Raw genomic sequence first — 20,735 nt, 5'->3', positions numbered from 1 at the left:
GACGTTTTGCTTTCCTCATAATTATTTACCTACTTAATTTATATAGCTACCCCACAGAAGAAGTACTCTAGGAAGCCAGTTCGGTGTAGTGCATAGTGTGTTAGACTTTGATCAAGGTTCAAATCCCCACTCAGTCATGAACCTCATTGGGTGACCTTGGACCAGTCACAGCCTCTTAACCTACTTCACAGGGTCATTGCAGGGATTAACTGAGGAGGGGGGTGAACCATGTATATAAATGCAATAAATAAGCTCTTGTGCTTACCTGCCTAAGAAAACTGGAGAGGCCAGCCAGATGGAGATGTCAGTGGCCAACCTGGCATTAAGAGATCTCCATGTGGTCACAATTGGACCTGCATTAGTAGCAAAACATGCCTGGTATGTAATTTTTGACACTGCTGCAAACTGATAGGCTGCATTAAAATCTGAAATTGCATTGACCAATAATGTATTTTATAGGTGATCTCACAGACTTTGATTTTGCTCTGGGCAATTTATAAAGACAAGAGTCCTGCTGGATCATGCCAGCTTCCCATGTAGTCCAGCACTCAGTTCTCACAGTGGCAAACCAGATGCCTATGGGAATCCAACAAGTAGTGATTCCCAGCAACAGGCATTTAGAGGCATATTTCCTCTCATAGTGGAAATAGAACACATGGCAGAAATAAATTTTACCTTTATATCCCAAACTATCTTGATTAGGTGAGCAGCAAAGCCCACAACCCACCTCTTTTGCAAGCTACTGTAGACCCTGATCCTGCTCACAGTTAGGCAACTTAATTTAATCAACTGTGTGAAGGACAGTTCCCTCTATGTTGATCAAGCATTTATTGGATCTTAGCAAATCTTGCACATCCTGGAGAGTTTCCTCCATGAGTTCACAGGAAGTGTTAACTCCCCCCCCCCCAAATGCAGCTGCCTGCAGCAGATCCATTGCTGCCTTGAAGGGTCCCCAAGCAGTGCAAGGAAAGCACCTGGAAAGTGGGGTTGCAAAAGCAAATGACCAATCTAAGCTATTGTGCTTCTTGTTTAGAATGCTGAGAACATTAGAATTTAAATTGCTGGATAGTCTGGAGCTAAAGTCTATTTCTAGCAGAAGCATTTTTTCAAAATTCACAAAGGAAAACAATGAATACTTCAGCCTTAAAAATAAGGAAATAGGGAACTTCTTGGTGCTGATTCACGTACAATAGCATCTGCCTAAACAAGTCAATGTTGTACAATCATTGGAAAGCAATGACATTTACAAGTGGCTTAAAATCTAATGGTGGTTCTCATGCACCCTTCACCACCTTGCACAGCTTTCAATATGAACTGCAGCCCCTGCACATAACATGCCAAAGCAATAGTGCACATGAAGAGATCTACACATAGTGGGGCGATTGTGGCATGGTCCTCAAAAACAACATGTAGAGATTAGTGCCCAAGACACATTCAAGTGCTTAAAACAAGTTATTAAACAGCAATAAGTTAACAGGCAAGCTTTAGTCTTCTTAATTCCTAGGCACCTTGGTTTAAAGAGACCAAGTTTAAGAACAGTTTTCTAGATTGTACAGGACAGAAGTCACCTGGGAGGAAAAACATGAAAGCTCTGCTGTGCCTATGTAATCCCATGCATACATATAAAAGAGCTTGCTGGATCAGCACCCATATTTACATATAGGCTTATCACTTAAATTACAAGCCACTATATTCCTCCCTGCTTGTTTAATTTCAAAAGTACAATTTAACTATATCCTTCATAAACCTTGATACCTTGGTGTAAGCAGTTTGTTTTATGGAAACATCACAGATGACAACAACTAGGGCACTGCTGATATAGGCCTATATAACTTAGTGCAAAGTTAAACCAATCCAAATATAATTTGTATCAACAAAGCATTTTAGTCAGTTAAATTCCAACATGACCTGTAGATGAAGTTTTAGCAATGTGATATTACCATTTTAATACAGATGTGGGCTTCTGAAACTCAAAAATGTAACATGATCTTTTGGTTTGAAAATACATATCTATTAACAGTCCTGGCCATGACATGAGCACATCGGGCTTACTATCATTAAATTGGCAATATGCATAGCACGGTTCTTTATTTTATTTCTGACACAGCTTACTATAATTAACACGCATAAGCAACAGTCAAATATAGAGAGGATTCACTGCACTCTACCAATTAAGTGGACTAAAATTACTAGTTGGAAAAATTTAGGTAGACAAGCTGGGCAGCATAAGTTTTGAAGTTGGCGCCAGAAATCATAATACCCCAAGCCAAAAAAGCCAACTCTACACTAAACTTGCAAGGTATTATCCATGTCAGGCATTTACTCATTTGATCTGGAATTTTAGCAGCTACTTTGCAAGCTAAATGAAGGGGTTTTCTGAAGTAGTTTACACTGAGCAGGTGAGTTATAATTAAGAGTAAGCCGCCTTTTCTTTACTCCAGATTAAACAAAAATAAAATAAAAAGGATGGCTAAACATGGAGGGTAGTAGTGACTTATGGGAAATATTCATTTATCCAAATTATTTTTAATCACAGCAACTCCAAATCTAATCAGCTTCTTTCACTTGTGTTGAACTCATCTACACCCAAATGCCTATAAAAATAGATTATACAGCATTGTGCAAATTCACACACACAGGAAAAACCTTCTTTCTGCTCTGTGCAGAAGCTTTCCAAAGTGCTTCTTATCCCTCACTCAATCCATACTGGAACCTTCTGCATCGTCATCTTGATAACAGCCATCAACATACACTGTACAGTATTTGGAAGTTTCACATGCAAAGCAGTTGAGTCAGCAAAGAGGCTGTTAACAAGCAAGTCCTGTTAAATGCAGAAGTGGTAAGGTTGCCACATGGGCACTAAGACAGATGCCACCCACATACAGGAAGGACTCTGCTCCAATACTATACTCGCATAACTGGAGAAATATTTCCTATAGTTCCACTGGTTGAGAGCCAGACATTTTTTAGGGCTCAACCTTATACACAACTGAATAAATATTTTTTAAAAAACATCAGCATCAAATAAGCTAATATTTGCATGTTGCATAGTGAGCATCCATCTATCAGGAGAGAAGAAGGCAGAAATATAGGGACAATTCTCTATCGTTGCCCTAATGATGTTATGAAAATTAAGACTTCTCATTGAGTAAGCAAGCTTAAGTACTGGTTACAGCATCTGCATAAATTGCAGCTCTAACAACAAAGACTGATGTTAACACATCAGAGAGATCTGCTACATGCGCTCACTGCAGAAATTCCCAGACTACATGAATCCTATCCTGTTAAAATGAATTAGCAGTAGCTACCCTGCCTGTTTCAAACAACTAATGCCTCTCATTTCATTATCTGTACTCTCTATGCATAATACAACAGCCACTGGTTCTATGTTGTACAATCGCTTAACTGCTCAAATGATTATTTCAGTATGTGACATCCTTACTGATCAAGCAACTTCAATTTATATCTCTATGCTGCAGAAAGAGAGTGCACAGATGTTAGCAATATGATAGCTGACAGACATGTGAATCCACACGTGGAACAGAATTTTTCAGACCTCTACTCTTTTCAAAACAAATGCAGTCTCAAGTGGACGTTGTTTATTAAAACACATTAATGCTGTCTCTCATTTGTATTTTACATCAGTGTTTACCATTAAGATTGTCCCATTATGGTAGCACTACCAGAGTGGCTAAAGCGTTTCAGAAGCAAAAATGTAGTAATTAATGCTGTGAAGGCACAAATGTATAAATGTAACACGTTTACTCCTGCATCAACAGCTTGCCAGATTGACAAAGTTACTGCCTACCCTTTGCATATCTGCACCCCTTTCTTACTTATTAAGAACAAGGATGTTTTAGACAGGCGTTGGCCTGGTTGCCACACCTTACTAAGCCAAACCATGGTGGCTTAGTGAGAGTGCACAAGCTCCTGGGAAGGAGATTGGAGCCATTTCATTACTACTCAGTTTTTGCTGCGGTGCTGAGCTCTGTTACTGCATGGCTTGATATGTTGTCTGACCCCAAGCACATGGTTTCGCTTTCTCCAGACTAAGAATGGTTTGTTCTTGGTTTACAGCTTCTCCAGGAGAGCCACATGACAACACCAGAAAGGAAGCCTGAGTGCAACCTGAACCCTGCATAGCATCTAAAGCTGTCTCATTTGAATGGCTGCTGTATCCTTCAGTATTCACGACTCTTACCAGATGCAGGCACAGGGGACTTTTACCTCAGGTGAACTTTTTCTGTGTGCCCCCCACCCCCTTGCATTGATCACTGTCTTGAATGAGGAGATCTAGAAAAATCAAAAGTATTTGAAGTATTTTGTGATACTTTGGCTGGCCAAATAAAGCTATTGCCCTAATACATATGTTTTCTTATTGGTCAACACAACTACCTTTCCTTTTCCTGTAGCAGAGATTCATCCACTTGGCAAAGTGTTAATACAGGAACACGGACTACAGTATCAGGTGGAATATAATTTTTTAATAAACAGCATCTAGGACATATTGTAAGAAATGCTAAACCTGCTTCTTCTCTTATGAAGAATATTTGGTATAAAAACCTGAGATAAGCAACCCGCTGTGGCGGGAAGGTAAACGATGTTTCCGTGCGCTCTGGTTTCTATCACGGTGTCCCGTTGCGCCAGAAGTGATTTAGTCATGCTGGCCACATGACCTGGAAAGCTGTCTGTGGACAAATGCCAGCTCCCTCGGCCTGAAAGTGAGATGAGCGCCGCAACCCCATAGTCGCCTTTGACTGGTCCATTACCTTTACCTATATAAATCTCACATTATCAAAAATGAAACTCCTGTATTTGTACAAATTTCAAGTGGATTCCATCTATTTATGCCCTTCTAAGCAGAAGCATTTAGTATCTTATTTCTCTCACAAACAAGGTATGTAAAAATGATCCCTATAAAGATAAGATATGCATAAATGAGGATGGAAAGGTACATAACTCTTTAACTGAACTGCTGTTTTCCCATTACAACAAAAACACTTTACATTAAGCTCAAAATTCCATGGCAAACATACAGAAACCTAAGGCTAAAATTTTATATCCCACTTTTAAATACATAGTAAGTACTATAACAAAGCTTAAGTACAGTCTAAATCACTCTCAAATAATGAATTGCTTGTATTATTTAATAGGTAAGAATCACAGGGCATTGATATTTCATAGGCTGATGCATCAAGAATGGGAGGGGAGGCATAACAAAAGGAAGGACTAAGCTGATCTCTGTCAACATGTTAAAAGTGAAAGCAAGCTCTAGTTAACTAATATTTTTGCATGAACATAAATTTCTGTATTAAAGACATCAGTCTGGTTCTAATTAAGGTCAGAGTTTATTCATTCTCGGATTCCAAAGCTCACTTAACAATCTTCATTGTTACAAATAGTTTTCAGTGATGTTCAGAACAGCTTCAGATTTCACCCTTCATAAACTGCAAAAGAAATTAATTTCCAAGTACACAAATGCAGTCTACTCAAGTTTTTGATCCTAAATAACAAACCAAATAGACTAGTTTATTTCCTAGTTGCCCATACCCATCACCCCCAGTTTTACATCAATATACAGATTCTCAGTGCCTGAAAGACTGAGATAAGCAACCAGTTACAAGTAAATATCTTCACAAATGCAACATATCTGAAACTCTTTGAAAATAAAAAGGAGCATGGTATTAAGGGAAGCATTGCACCCTCTCTTTGAATTCTGCTGACTGGAAGCTGCCTAGGCAGATAACCGCTGACATGTTAGAGGATGAACAAGTTATTTAAGTTTTGGAAGCTGGAGCTGTCTGAAGTTTTGCACACAATTTCCCCACAGGTTGGATGAAGAAAAACAAAAAGTGACCCCAACAGCTTATTTAGCAGTTTAAGTTTTCGAAAAGAATTCAAGGGAACAGGTTAAGATTTTTCCAGCAGGCATGGGCAAGAGGGGAAAAACACAGGCCATTGCTGCCAGAAGACTTCATGGATCACTGGATCCAAATGGATAAAGGAAAATCTGTAGCCCTCCTGACATTGTTGGACTCCAACCCCCATCAACCCCAGGTAACGTGCTCAATGGTCAGAGATTATGTGAGTTGTAGTCCAGGAACAGCTGGAGGGCCACAGGTCTCCTACCCCTGGCATAAAGCATTTTAGAGAAGACATATTTACTAGAGTTCAATAAATATCATCATTGATTGCAATCATTTCCCATCATCTATCTGCATCACTGTGGCTTGAAAACATAAGTGCATGGAGGTAAAACAATATAATTAATCTGTTTGAGCAACAATGCTCTTTTTAGCATGTGGTAATGTCTTCTACTGCACAATATATATTGGCTATTTGGGGGAATCAATTAAGCAAAACAATTATCACAATCAATTAATTTCATTCCAAGAAGCTTAAAAGACAGTAATACATAGAATAGCATCAGGTGCGTTTGCAAACTTTATCCAGAATTTGCACCAATACAAGATTTTCACTGACTTTTACCTGCATGGAAACTTTGAAGTGCACATTTTAAATGCAATTTAATTGAGGATGGAGGGGAGTTTCAGCCAGGAACTGCATTAGAGCTCCACAAGCCTGTGGATAATTAAGCTGCAATCTCTACATTAATTCAGGAGCTGCAGATCAGATCAGTTCATACTGAAATCTACAAGAATCAAATTCCTTAAGCATGTCTAATTAGAATGGATGTGTTCTGTCTCTTAGCCATGATCTATACAGTGGTACCTCGAGTTACAAACGCCTCAGGTTACAAACTCCACTAACCTGGAAGAGTTACTGAGTTGAGAACTTTGCCCCAGGATGAGAACAGAAATTGTGTGCCAGCAGCGCAGCGGCAGCAAGAGGCCCCATTAGCAAAAACATGCCTCTAGTTAATAATTGTTTCAGGTTAAGAATGGACCTCCGGAACGAATTAAGTTCGTAACTAGAGGTACCACTGTACTACGGTAGCTCTCAGTAGCAGCAGATTATTACTACCTTGGGCTATTTCACTTAAAACACCATCCAATGGAAAAATATTCTGCCATTTTACTATGGATCTTAGTACAATCCACCTGATGATACATTAACTCATTTTGCTACAATACTTGTAACATCATTGTACTGCTCTACACTTAGGATAAATTTTGACCTTCCAATTCATGTGTTTATTTCAGCATTTGTTCTATCTTTGAATGCAATGAGACTAGCAAGCTCAACTGAACACAAAGGAACTTACTGTGGTGTATGGTGTAAGTGAAGATTATCTTTACAATTGATTGCAAATATTCCAAATTATTCTGTTTACCCACTGCAGGAATTGTAATCCTTCATGAACATTTTTCATATAGCAGGAAAAGGGAATGTAAACATTTATAGAGATGATAAAAAATATCAACACAACAGCTGGCAAAGATCATAAGGAAACTGGTACAACAAGAGAGCCAGGTTTTTGCCTTCCATTCTCTGGAACTAACATGCCAACTGATCTTCACCAATTTAATGTTTGTTACCCTCTCAGATCCCCATTTCCCCATCCCCATCTGACTATTTACTTTAGGTGGTCAGTGAATCAACCTCTGAAGCAAATGTTTTAGGATTATAGTTTTAGGGAAATCTGCACAGTAGCCTTTTGGTATTGGGTAATGGTTAACCAACAGATTATATTGTTCTCAACCAGAAAAACCACCACAAGCTAGCCTACCTGGTAACCTTTAGCTCAAGTAGTGTAATGATTTTTTTTTGACAAAAACTTTAAAAATACATGAATATAAGATGTAAGATTACATTGGGCAGTATCCAATTAACTCATTACATCAGTGCAAGGATTTTTGCTTGCCCAACAGAACTCCACTCCCTGTCCTCTACCCGTGTTCCCCAAATCTGTTCCAGATGGTTCGGGGCAAACTCTAAAATCAGACTTAGGGACTTGTATTGTGATTAGCTTTAAAATCAGATTTTGAGAAGAAGCACTTCTTGTAAATAAAATTTTAAACCCCAAAAAACCAAAAACCTTTAATCGGAATCAGAATTCTTGAATCACCAACTCATTTCACAGCTGGGTTACAGTAGTCTCTGCTTTTATGGCTCCAGGAAGTAAATCCCATGTCTAATCAATGCTTTTTACTAGTATTTGCAATTGGGCAAGTCTTAGCAGAGATTAGCACCCCTTTCAACATTAATTACATTTTAGCATATAAATGTGCTAATGCATGTCTTCCACAGATCACCACTAAAACTGAGCTTTTGCAGCAATCTGTTAAGAGGCATTTAAAGCAGGCAACAAGAACAAAAAAGTTAGATATGCTGTCTTATCACCAAGAGGTGTTGTTCATGTTGAATGCCAAACAAAACTACATATTTTAAAAATGAAGCAAGTCACTATTAGGTACACCAGCTGTGGATCATCACCATATGCACACGATAATGGAAATATGAAACTGACATCAAAACCAGGGGGGGGGGAATCAGTATGGACTACAGCCATAATCCAGATTCTTGGCAGGCTGCAACTATGTGCAGACAGCTAAACCCGGCAACCTCTTCTTTAATTCTCTCTCATTTATCCTTCACAATGTGAAGGGGACATAAGGACAGGTACCCGTGTGGCTTATCACTTCATGATTGATTAGTTGCATGAGTGTGAGACCAGCTGTATTCAAACACGGTGGCAGCAAACCTACTGTTCATGTGAATATGCTACAGTGCAACACACACCACTGGGAGTAGGATTCCAAGTCTATCCTATGCTGCTATAGCATATTTAACATTAGCTAGCACAGATTACACACAATTCTCTTAAAAACCTCTCTTCCCAACTCAAACAGTTAGGAAATTAATATGATTTAATATATAGCAATGGGATAGCTACACTTTCTGTCCAGGTCTGTTTCTGTCTTTGCTCCTAAAATTTTGAAAGACTATTGAGAGACTTTACTTTTGAAACTTTTGAGGCGTCTTCTGTTAAAACCTTTGAAAGACTACTGAGAGACTGTCCTTAGACATCTGTTCTGAACACACAGCTTGACGGTCCTCACTACCAATGTTATATTGTACATATGAACTTAGATTGGCTTATTACTATCATTTGAATATCATTATTCTATTATATATTTTCTACTAACTATTAGCCTGTGTGTTGTGTTTGTATTGCTGTGATTTGCTCCTAAGGACGTGTGTGTGTGTGTGTGTGTGTGTGTGAATCAGGGCTCACAACAGGGCTCTGAATGGGGTCAGAGGGGTTCTTGGAGGTGCCAGGTAAGGCATCCCTGAATGGGGTTCTTAAGACTAGTTTTGGACTCCTGCAAGTCCTTCACAGTTTTCAGTGAGAGTGGGGGTCTCTACAATGCCCCAAACCTCTTTCTCTAAAGAGGTCTCTCCAGTGTCTACCGTGTTTCTCCAAAAATAAGACACTGTCTTATATTTATCTTTCCTCAAAAAAAAAAAAACACTGTGGCTTATTTTCAGGGGATGTCTTATTTTTTTTATTAAGTATGGTACAGTTTAACCTACAAGGTTAAACTGCCTATCACTATGGCTTATTTTCGGGGTATGGCTTATTTTCAGAGAAACACGGTATGTTGGATAGATCCTAACTGCTACATGTTTGATAGTTCATGCACAGTTTTTTTCATTTGCAATCAATCCAGATTTACCCCTAATGGCCAATGTAGCCCTGTTAGCACACCTGAACCATCTATGAGATTTTCCAATGCATTTTTTAATACCACTGTGGACCACTGGCCTGATCCAGCAGGCTTTTCTTAAATTCTTAAAGAAGCAGTGGTAGCCTATGAGGGGTATAGGGCCCAAGCAGGTAAAACTTTAAGGTTAACAAAATATATCTCTTGGATAGTTCCATTCATGTGCAGTATTTCAATAGCAAAAGCATGTGAAGAGGCATTCTTGACGACTGTCCAACAACTGCAGCAATTTGCCTTCTTTGCTACAATGAATGTAGCAATATGTTCTGGGGGTTCTCCCAACCCTCCAGAGCAGATTTAGGGGGCATGAAATCACAAGAAGATGACAGCATTTGTTTTAATCAATCAAAAAACAAACCTAAAAAGAATCCATCAAACTTCATTCTCCTTAAGGTCATCCAAATCAGTAGTGTTGCATTTAACTTGCCTATTAGTCACAGGCAACAAGGAATTCCATCCAGACAATTAGACAGGCTGGTAGATGAGAAACCCAGTCCTCTTCTGCTAGCCCACTTGGTAGAATTTTTTTTAAAAAACTAGCTTGTTATGAGACCAACATCCTGCATTTTCATGCTGCCATGAAGGAGAAGAAACCAGGGCTTATATATATATATATTTTTAAAAAAAAACCTGTCGGCTAATCACTTTTGTAAGCTTATTTACAAGTGTGCTTTAACATTCTACCCCCAAGTTAAGAGCACACTGCCAGCATTTAAAAAAAAGCTTCTGCTAATGGAAACGGTGCCAACTCAGACAACATGTATACGTATCACTGACTTCTCTTCCCAGTACAGTCATCTCATATACTTTTTATAGACAATTTCCTTTGTCTTCATCTCATTTCCTCCATTGCCACACTCCCTCTGGTTGTTTGGGGGCATATTTACATACTGTTTCTTTGAGTCAGTCTCTTCTGGGGCTAGTCATTCACATTTAATCATCAAGATCTTTTAACTGCAAGGGGAAAATATCTGCTTAATGCAAGCAATTATGCATGACCGAACAGAAAAAATACCAAACATAATCAAAATTGTTGTTTATATGGACTACAAAGAGAATGCTGTCAGATGTGCTGGTTCTGGTCACAAAACCCAAAGGACAGTGAGTTATCTCCCCCACCCCACCCCCACCCTTAATGCCAATTTTAAAACATTCAGCATGAACTCTTCAGAACAAAGATCCTTGGAAAATATCAAGTGTGGACCCTGGCCATTCAGGCACATAATCAGAATGAATAATTTACAGACATTTCACTTCACTGCCACAGAAAAGAGCTGAATTCCAAGAAGCTTGGGGAGTTAAAAGCATATCTGCTAACCAAGTAAAGAGAATCAGTCAGTGTCCAGTAACCAGACTTTCTTAGGGGCAAAAGAGCAAAATACAATTTGCTCTGCACTAATTAGATTTCATTCCTTTGTTGAAACACTTCCTACTAACCCCTAAGCCTTCTCTTGACCCAAGGCAATAAACACTGCCACACACTTTTAAAAAAGTTAGTTCCCAAAGGAAATCCACTACACTCATTTACCGGTAAATCATATGTTGACTTTATAAAACAAAAATAGGCATTCTAAGAAGATGAAGCTGGGAAGAGCCATGGGACACCAGCAAGTTTTCAAACTTCAAATAAGTACCTCTGAATCTATGTTCATCTACTATGGGCATTAGAGGCCATATGGGATGTTAGGTAGTCAACATGTGGAGGTAAATTGTAGTAGTTTGATAATGTAAAGACAAAAAAGTTTAGGAAAGTTAAGTTACTTTTGTATCTCTTTACCTTCTTTTTCTTTAAAACAAAATGTTTGATTTATTTCATATCCTTGTTGACAGCATCACTTGACTGCTTCAAAAGTGATAGGGCAGAAGGATGTCATGAATACAACTGATTATGCCCAAAGGAACAATAGCTCACAAGAACATTCTTGCAGAAGGTTGTGTGTGGTCAGCTAACAATGTGTGCAACACCTTATTATAGGAAACACTTGTGCCTTATTGTATGAAAAGCCTTTCTGCTTCTCATAGTTCCTGGGATAATGAAATAAGAATTATACCGCCTGCATAAAGCAGCACTGGAATTTTTTGACCACCAATTTGCGGCAAGGGAAACAAAAGAGATTAAACAATTGCAGATTCAAAAGACTGCAATGAATTTTAACATCAGGATTACAGCATAGCTTGGGGGGGGGAGCAGTAGTTTATCCAATCAAGGAACTTGTTTTCCACACAAATAAAGATGGCCAATGGAGGAAGAGGCAATTGAGAGAAGAGCCCTGCTACTGCGATCAACAAATGTTCCTAAAGACTGAAACTAAAACATTAGATGTCCAGTCAGATTCAGCATTTGGTGAATCCATAGCCAGCACAGAAAGCAATGGTGGAAAAAAAACACATCATTTTTATTTTCCAGGGGGGAAAACACCACAAGCCACCAAGTTGGGTGCATCACCATCAGATTTATTGTTCCCTTTGTTCAAATAACTGCAGTTCTATTTCTGGAAGAGCAAAAACTCATTGTGACTACCCTTTAATATGAAGAGTTTAGAGGGGGGGCACAGAACAGATCATGCTGCTTACAGCTTTGAAATGCAATACTCCGTTTGCAACTGACTAACCCAGTAACACTGGACAGTGCTTAGGTTCTATTTAGCAATGTTACAGACAACTCACTACCCCTTTAATTTGTGGGGGGTAGGGAATCACTTTGAAGAGGAAAGTCTGTAATTTACAAGTTTAGCAGGTATGTTCCCAGAAAAACTGGCAGTGCTTAGATTCAATCTCCCAGTTTTCATCTGACCTCATTGCTCACATTTCCCCAACTACTTCTATATGTGTATATACCTATCATCTGAGCATGCTTCACGCGTCTCATGTACAGTAAAGGAGACTCTAGTCCACAATGCCATAATGAAGATTTGTTAGTCTAAGGGGTACCCAAAAAAATCTCAGAACTCAACGTAACTTGTTTTTTGTGTATTCAAAGAAGAGGGTGGGGGCATAAAGGGCCAGGGGCAGGCTTATGCACACTCTGACACATGTCATGACCCAGAACATAACCCCCGGGCAAAATGGGGGTTGCCTGTACGAACGAACGAACGAACGAACGAAAGAAAGAAAGAAAGAAAGAAAGAAATTCTGTTCAGTAAGGCTAGCTATTTCCTAATTAACTAATATGTGATTAAAGCTTTAGCTAATAAATCACACCAATCCGTAAAGGCTTACAACCATAGTTCTTCTCTCCGGTCTGTGTGCAATACTTTAAATCTGTGCTTTCTAAATTTCATTCTTATCAAATTAGCTCTCCCTTTATCAATATTTAGCTTTTCCTCTAGGGTAGCAATAGTGAGGTGAGGTGGGGTGGGGTGGGGGGCCTTCCAGATAGACTACAACTGCATTCATTACCGACCATGGGCCACACTGGCTGGAACTGATGGGAGTGAAGAGTCCAACTCCTGGAGGGCCAAAGATTCACCATCTTTACTCTAGTGAATAAAAAGTCTTTCAAGTTGCTGGCAAGTGGCCATTCTACCACCATCAATCATGCTGAACAGTATGAGACCCAGAATTCTCACACTGGATACCTGTTTCCAGTTCATACCTTTTGCCACTTCCACAATGACCCACTCATCTTACTCTGCATGGGAATAGCCAGGATTTGGGGGGGGGGGCAGAACCTCAGTTTGCTATGCCAGTGGTGAGCGGGGCCAGAAGCAAAAGAGACCAGAGCAATAGATGTATATTTTACCCTCATACACCTCTGGGGTGTGTTCCAGGAGCCTGATACAGCAATCTTGAGGTCCATATTCTGCCCCTAAACCAGAGGTTATCCAAACTTGATCTACAGATACACCTAATGGCTCATTCCATTTTGGAAATATTCGAATTGGCTATTAGAATGCATTTTTTAAAAATAGTTTATTCACCATATGGTTACCTATCTCATTTTGCTGTATAACACAGAGATTGATAGCTTTGACTCTTTGCTTGCAAGAAATTACAGATGGCAAAGGCTACATCAAAAGAATGTTTTCCATTAACAGTCTTCAACCTTTTTAGACCCAGAAGCATCTTTAACCCAAACATGCATTTGGGGCTCCATTTCTTTCTTTTTTCTTTCTTTTGGCATGGTCATAGTGAGGCTTTTGCAACCCACTTTAAATTAAGCCACAACATAGAGTATCTTTGGTTACGGCAATGGGGGTGGCAAAATTAATCTTGTGCTACCTCATAATGATTTGGACTCAACTTTTTTTTTTTGAGGGAGGAATTAAGTGACTACACTCATTCTATCAAAATAGAAATCCAAGGCCTTCCAATGATTGCAGAGTGACTAAAAGCATGCCCAGGTTGTGAAACATCTAACAGCATATCTAATACACTTCCAAATGAAAATAGGAGAAACTTTCCTGGAATGTTTTGACTACCATTCAGTGATCACATAGACCTCTAACTACCTATCTTTCCTCATTTTTACTCCTGGCAACTCTTCTCCCACCCCACCCTTTTCCCTATGTAAAGGAGCAATAACTAGACTGAATTGGATTTTGAAAACAAAATGGGAAGATCATAGAAATTTTAAGATTATGCAAGAACATAAATGTAATATAGCCTCCGACTTATTATGCAGCCACTTTGGAAGCTCCAATTCTAAATGCTAAGGGAAGAATTAGCTCACTTACCTTCTATGGAAGGGGCCTGGTCCTGAGCTGCATACAGCATCTCCTTGAAAGCCTGCAAAAAAAAAAAGAGGGGGGAAGAGTTACATTTGTAAGCACAAAACACATTCAATCACTTTGGTCAATCTATCTAAAATCAAGTAGCAATGAAAGTCCTTTTATGCCTCCAGGCTGACATGGAATGTGAACTTTTATTTCATTACACATTTTTGCAGTATCAAAAATTAAATAAATACTGCACATTTACCAAAAACATGTAGTACAGGCAACAACTTGCTGCATAGACTTATAGAGCAAGGAAGCTGCTAGGCTTCTAAGATTCTCCATTTTCTAAGTAGTGTTATTCAAGTAAGTGTTTAACAGATTGCCTCAGGATTAGTTGGAATATAGCAAATGGGGATTATCTCAGATTATATTAGCATTATGCAGTACTGCAATAACGTAGCTTTTGAAAAGAAAGTCAAGATATTATTATTAAAATCAGTAAGGTCACTTATTTCCTGGCAAAATTGTGTTACAACAGAGATCAATTCAATCCAGTTTACAAGACAACTGTGATGCAGCCATGTCACAGCTCCGTTATTTGGTGAAAGTCCAGGCTTTCTAATTACAACACACTGTTGTTTTTGCAAAGCTACAGTTTGTCTATTGCTCCCCAGGATGCAACAACTGCATGCAAGGAAAGCACATCCTGTGCATGCTTAGCGCTCAACAAGCTTGGCTTTGGGCTGTTCCAGAAACATGGTACCAACTTTGGGTGTGAAGGACTCCTGAAAGCCTCAAGATGATCAGAGGTGCCTGCATTAAAAGCAAGGCTAACCTACGTAAACATTAGCTTTTAAATCATATGCAACCTAGTTCCTGAATAGCTGAGGTCTCATTGCCATAATCTGTTTAACATATAAAACTCGATATGCCCTTTACCTTCTTCACTGTACTCAGACATTCAACATAAACTAAGAAACACACACACAAACCCATCAGAAAGCATCCAAATGAAACATTAAAAAAAAGATTACGTCTCAGAATGCAGAATGTTTATTGACAGCCCAATATGTATTTCAGCCAAAAGGGCTTTCTATGAAAGGCAGACAATATACACTTGTATAAAATTTATGCATTATTTATTGGGCAAGCTTGAAAACTTCAACTTTTTAGCTTTGTTTACTACGGTAAATACAAGTAAAATTAAATATTAAAAAATGGGTCAGGTGTGGGGAACCCTTCCTAGCCAGCAGGTGGGTGCTTAGGTCCCATAACCATAGCTGCCAAGTTTTCCCTTTTCTCGCGAGGAAGCCTATTCAGCATAATGGAAAATCCCTGAAAAAAGGGATAACTTGGCAGCTATGCCCATAACCCATGTAGGCCATTCTGACAGTTCGGCAGAGCTTCCTATCACCTGATATCACCATGACTTTAGCTGATACAGTTTGAAACCACACAGGACTTTGAAAGTACAGTGATACCTCATGTTGCGTCCGCTGCGGGTTGCGTTTTTCCAGCTTATGAACACGGCGGACCCGGAAGTGTTTATTTCCGGGTTTCGCCGTTTATGCATGTGCAGAAGCGCTCTATCGTGCTTTCACGCATGCACAAAAGCGCCGCTCGGGTTGCAGACTTTTCGGGATGTGAACGGCACCCCGGAACAGATCGGGTCCACAACCCGAGGTACCACTGTATGATAACCAAGTGACTGACAGTGCCTGCAAAAACAATTTTCAGCAGGGAGCTGAAAGAAGAAAAATAACCAGCACCTTTTATCCCTGCAAAACTTCTGCCACCTTTCTTTTCATGCACCTTTCTTTTTTAGGCTACAACTTCACACAGGCGTAGCTTAGAACAAGCTCGGTGAATTCACTGGGGCTTACTTTTGAGCAAACCTACATAGAACCCATGCTATTCCAGAAGAGGCAGGGTATTTGAGTGCATTGAAGTCTCTTCACAACAATTTAAGCGTGTCAGCATTAATTCATATGCAGAACTCAGAAAATTACTACAAGCACAACACAATCTACAAATTCTGTTACTTTCTGGTCACCTTCACTCTTTGCCAAACACCTAGGTAATACACTCAATTTCACTGGCTTCTTACAGCAGTGTATCCTTGTAAAGGAGTGATGGGCAAGCAACATAAAAGTTCCTCTCCCGCCCTCACAAGGCCAAAAAGCACAAACCTCTTCTGGAGTTACCAGTAACTCTTAATACCACATTCCAAAAAGTTCCATTTTCACAGATCTACCCTTCCATCTCATGCTGCTCTGCTTGACCCAACACAGACTTAGGCTTACATGCAATTAAGTCTATCAATTTCAAAAGGCTTAAGCACTCTTAATTCTGCATAGGAAAAATGCCACACATATCACGATAGAGTCATCCAACTCTTTAATCTTGTTTCCCTGATTTAAAAGTATATTCATTGTTGCCAAGTTGGCTGCCTTGTCAATATGCCTGCAAAAATTACTCTTCTGCTAACAACAACAACATTTAACTGCATTCCCATGCTGGTTACGGAAGAATTTTTTTTAATGTCTTTTACTGAAGAAAAATAAACTTTCCTTCTTCCATGGCTAGCTTTTGAAATCAAGCAACCTGACATAAGTGCACTGGAAAAGTCCATCCCACCAACACTTCACTCACTAGCATGGAATGACAGGTCACCCATATGTACCAGGTGAGTTGTTAAAATAAAAGGCAGGTATAGCCAACAGAATGGTAATCTAAAAAAAGGAACAGTGGGTGGTGAAATGGTTGGAACTGCATCAGTTGCAAGTATGGCTAAGTCACTGAGTTCCCACCAGGAGGAATAAAAATGGTTAATTTCTTGAACTATTAAAAATGGGATTAAAAAAAACACATTTCAGTTATCATTGGCATCCCTTTGAGATAACCTGGCTTTAAATGAAATATCAACTTAATGCAAACATGTAAAATTGAACTGATGATATTCGTACAAAAAGCTGCTTTTACGCTGCTTCCCTTTGTAACATAGTTGGGGAAAACATCCTTGCCTGTCGTCATACTGCACATTAACCCATGTGCTTACCAATATATTATAGCTGGGCACTGGGAGTCAAGGACTGGCAGGTCACCATAGGTTTTATCCACTAAGCCATCTGGGTGACTTTCTCTGTCTATTATGCTTAGCAACTACGGTACCTGATCTCTACAATTGGCTCAGAGTTAGTACTGCTTTGTCAGTATGTTTCTATCATTATAGCAACCTGAATGTTTAGGAATTATTTTAATGTGTAGAAAATGTTTTTACCCCTTGGTGATTTAAATCAACCAGATTCATGCTACTGAAACTGCTGGAGAATTAGTCTTGATTACTTGTAAACACCGTAGGACTATGGACTTTAGTCTGACAAATCCAACTTTAGTCTTTACCTAAACTCTGATCCCAAGAAGAAAGTAATGAATGGCCAGAAGCCACAATTAGAGACACACAAACAGTAGAGGCAAAATAGCTATTAAAAACTGCTAACTAGGTATGTGCATTAGATTTGGAAAAAATCCAAAATCAATAATCGAAGCAGGCTGCTCTGAACAGATTCAGGACCTGTCAGAGACAAAGCAATTTCTCACTGGTGGCAGTTCGGACATTCAGACTGTGCAGTGTGTCTGCAAAAAGAAACATTGCTCCCTAAGCAAGGGAAGACTCCAGAATGGGGAAAGGAGGAAGGAATCACTCTTGTGTAACTGACAGGTAGGGCTGGGCAATATATCATCTCAAACTGGTTCAAAGTCCATATCGTGAATTTTTGATCTGCCAATATATTGTGAATCACAATGTATGTGTGCATGTTTGTGTGCTATGCTAAAATCACAATGTGGGGGAAAACGTGAAGCCAACCAATGCTTCTCTAAATTCATGCACCACTATTAACTACTGCAAGAGGCAGCGAATCACAAGAGCAGGCGCTGGCAAAAATCTCAATGCAGGAAAAACCATGAAGCCAGCCAATCCCTTTCTATAGCTCCATCCTTATTTCAGACATCTTGATATATTGGTATATAGTGATGTTTAGCTGGTGATATATATCATGATGTTGAAAACCAGATATCGCCCAGCCCTACCGCAATAGATTTGTTTTTCCAAATCAGATAGCCTCCAAAGTGCTTGAGACTGAACTGGTCTGTTTTCTGAAGCACCCAGTTGGAGTCCAAACAGAATTTTGTGGTTGCTGCACACCCTGTCAACTAAAGTTTACAATTTTGCAAAGCAGATACAAAAAGCCAATTATTTCTTTGTTAAAGAGTAATGAGGAAAAATAGGTGATGGAGCATTGGGGGTAACATGTCTACAAGTGAGGAAATTAAGCAGTGGGTTCCTAGTGTTACTTTGTGTGTGTGTGTGTGTGTGTGTGTGTGTGTGTGTGTGTGTGTGTAATGCTGCATAATCCTTGAAATAAAATGTTGGGAAGCAGTTAATACATAAATCAGGTAAAAAAGGTTTAGCAAATGAACACCATTAAGTTCATTCCCCAAGTCAGTATCCTGATTTATGTATTAACTGCTTCCCAACATTTTATTTCAAGGATTTTACATCATTACACACACACACACACACAAAGTAACACTAGGAACCCACTGCTTAATTTCCTCACTTGTAGACATGTTACCCCCAATGCTCCATCACCTATTTTTCCTTGCCTTACTTTATATCAAGTCAGACAGACCTCTAGAGAAATTAAGGAACGAGAAAAAGGAGAGTTGGAGCTGCAGTCCACAGCATAACAAGATTTTTTTATTTAGCACGCCAAGCTTCACACCTTGTAGTAGTAATTCACACTGTTAAGCTCCAACTAACATTGCACTTACATTGCTCATCCTGAGAACTGCACTGATCAGTCATAGAATCACAGAATTTCATAGAATTGTAGAGTTGGAAAGGCCATCTAGCCCAACCATCTACAATGCAAGATTGTTCTAAAAAGCATATTTAGGATTATTTGCACCATTTCCTTACTTACTTACATTTCCTTACTTAACTTATGGAACATGGAAAACATGTTGTACAGGATTATTATCATTATCACAAAAAACTAGTCTCTAGCCTTTACTTATAATTAGAGAAATTTTGAAATCATTGGCATTAACTGCTATAAGTTTAAAAAATTGGGCTCAAGACGGGAGGATGCTAATGAGAAATATATTAGTCAAAGGAAAGGACCACCTGCAGTCCCTGTTCCTTATCACTTCCTATTTCCTCACCCTCCAATACTGCTTCACACTCCTCAACAGCAACTCTCGTCAAAATTTGTGGGGAAAATTATCAAGTCTGAAAGATATAATGTAATCAAAAGGAGTGCAAAGTTCACAGAGTTAGACCGAAATGCATGAAAAGAGAGAGGGGTGTACACCTCAAAATGGTATAGGAGAAATGGAAACAGCACTTTCCTTTCAAATGGAGAGAACAGAAAAAGTGACAAAATACAGTCTAAGGCATTGGATCCATTAGCACATCATCTGGTTTTTGGACCTCAGCAAGCTAATGCTCAAGAAACTGTCAAGCAAATCCCCTAGGATTGAATTTGCATTCATAGCTACTGTACTTAAAAAAAGAGTTATCCCACCAGCTGTCTGGACAGGGCAAGGCAGTGCAGCAAATATTAGTTGGGATGCTATTTTAATGCTTTAGTGTTTTTCATGTGTCCTTTTGACATTGCAAAATCTACAGTGACCCTTCAAAATCAAACAATTCTTCAATTTAGGTAAATTCCTGTAGTCTGGCTTCTTTGTTATTTACACCGTGCAAATTCTACACATTAATTTTAAATAAAACAGGTACTTAGACATCATACAAATTTTCCATGTTTGACACTCTATGCATATTTTCACACACATTCTAAGAATTTCCTTTAAAAGTTCAGTACACATCACACCTCAAATTAGTTCTGTAACTCAGATTTAACAAACTGAGCTACAGATTTGGCAACAAGTCACCCTAACTTGGCATTCAGAATTCACCATGTAACCTATAGGCATAGAATCAAATACTGATGAGTTCGAATTAAGTGTAGGGGTGGGCAATAAAGAGTCAGTATAAAAATTGTAATTTGTGAGAATGAGTTGTCTCCTTTTTACCTCTTCAGTCTTAAATCAAAATAAGCCAACGCATTCATGAAACCTTCTGTCTCCCCTTCTACAGACTGCTGCCTCCATATGGAGTCAGTCAAGATAAATGTCTTTTCTACAATATCATGAAGAAGAGCAGTGTACCAGTTATGTTCCATTCTAACGAAGTATAGGCTGAGAAAATGAAACCTATATGTATATACCTAATCTACTGTGTTCATTGATTGCAAAAGTGACTAAATCTGCTCCCATCTCATGTGCCAGCAGATTATAGAGCAGGGATCACGAGCATGGT

At 39.1% G+C, this 20,735-nt stretch overlaps 1 protein-coding gene across 2 annotated transcripts in view; it reads right to left on the bottom strand.

Annotated features, from left to right (window-relative positions):
- The window catches only part of XPR1 (xenotropic and polytropic retrovirus receptor 1), a 100,680-nt gene that overhangs the window by 74,322 nt on the left and 5,623 nt on the right, over nucleotides 1-20,735 (bottom strand). For both annotated transcript variants that reach the window (XM_088674862.1, XM_035124297.3), the window contains exon 2: nucleotides 14,366-14,417. Coding sequence is in view for 1 of the 2 variants with exons in the window: in XM_035124297.3 (XP_034980188.1) it covers nucleotides 14,366-14,417 (52 nt within the window). In the remaining variant the exon portion in view is untranslated. The remainder of the gene's footprint in view (nucleotides 1-14,365; nucleotides 14,418-20,735) is intronic.

Source organism: Zootoca vivipara, chromosome 7 (assembly GCF_965207765.1).
Source record: "Zootoca vivipara chromosome 7, rZooViv2.hap1.1, whole genome shotgun sequence".
In the NCBI taxonomy this organism is placed as follows: domain Eukaryota; kingdom Metazoa; phylum Chordata; class Lepidosauria; order Squamata; family Lacertidae; genus Zootoca; species Zootoca vivipara.
This window is presented reverse-complemented; position numbering and strand designations above follow the sequence as displayed.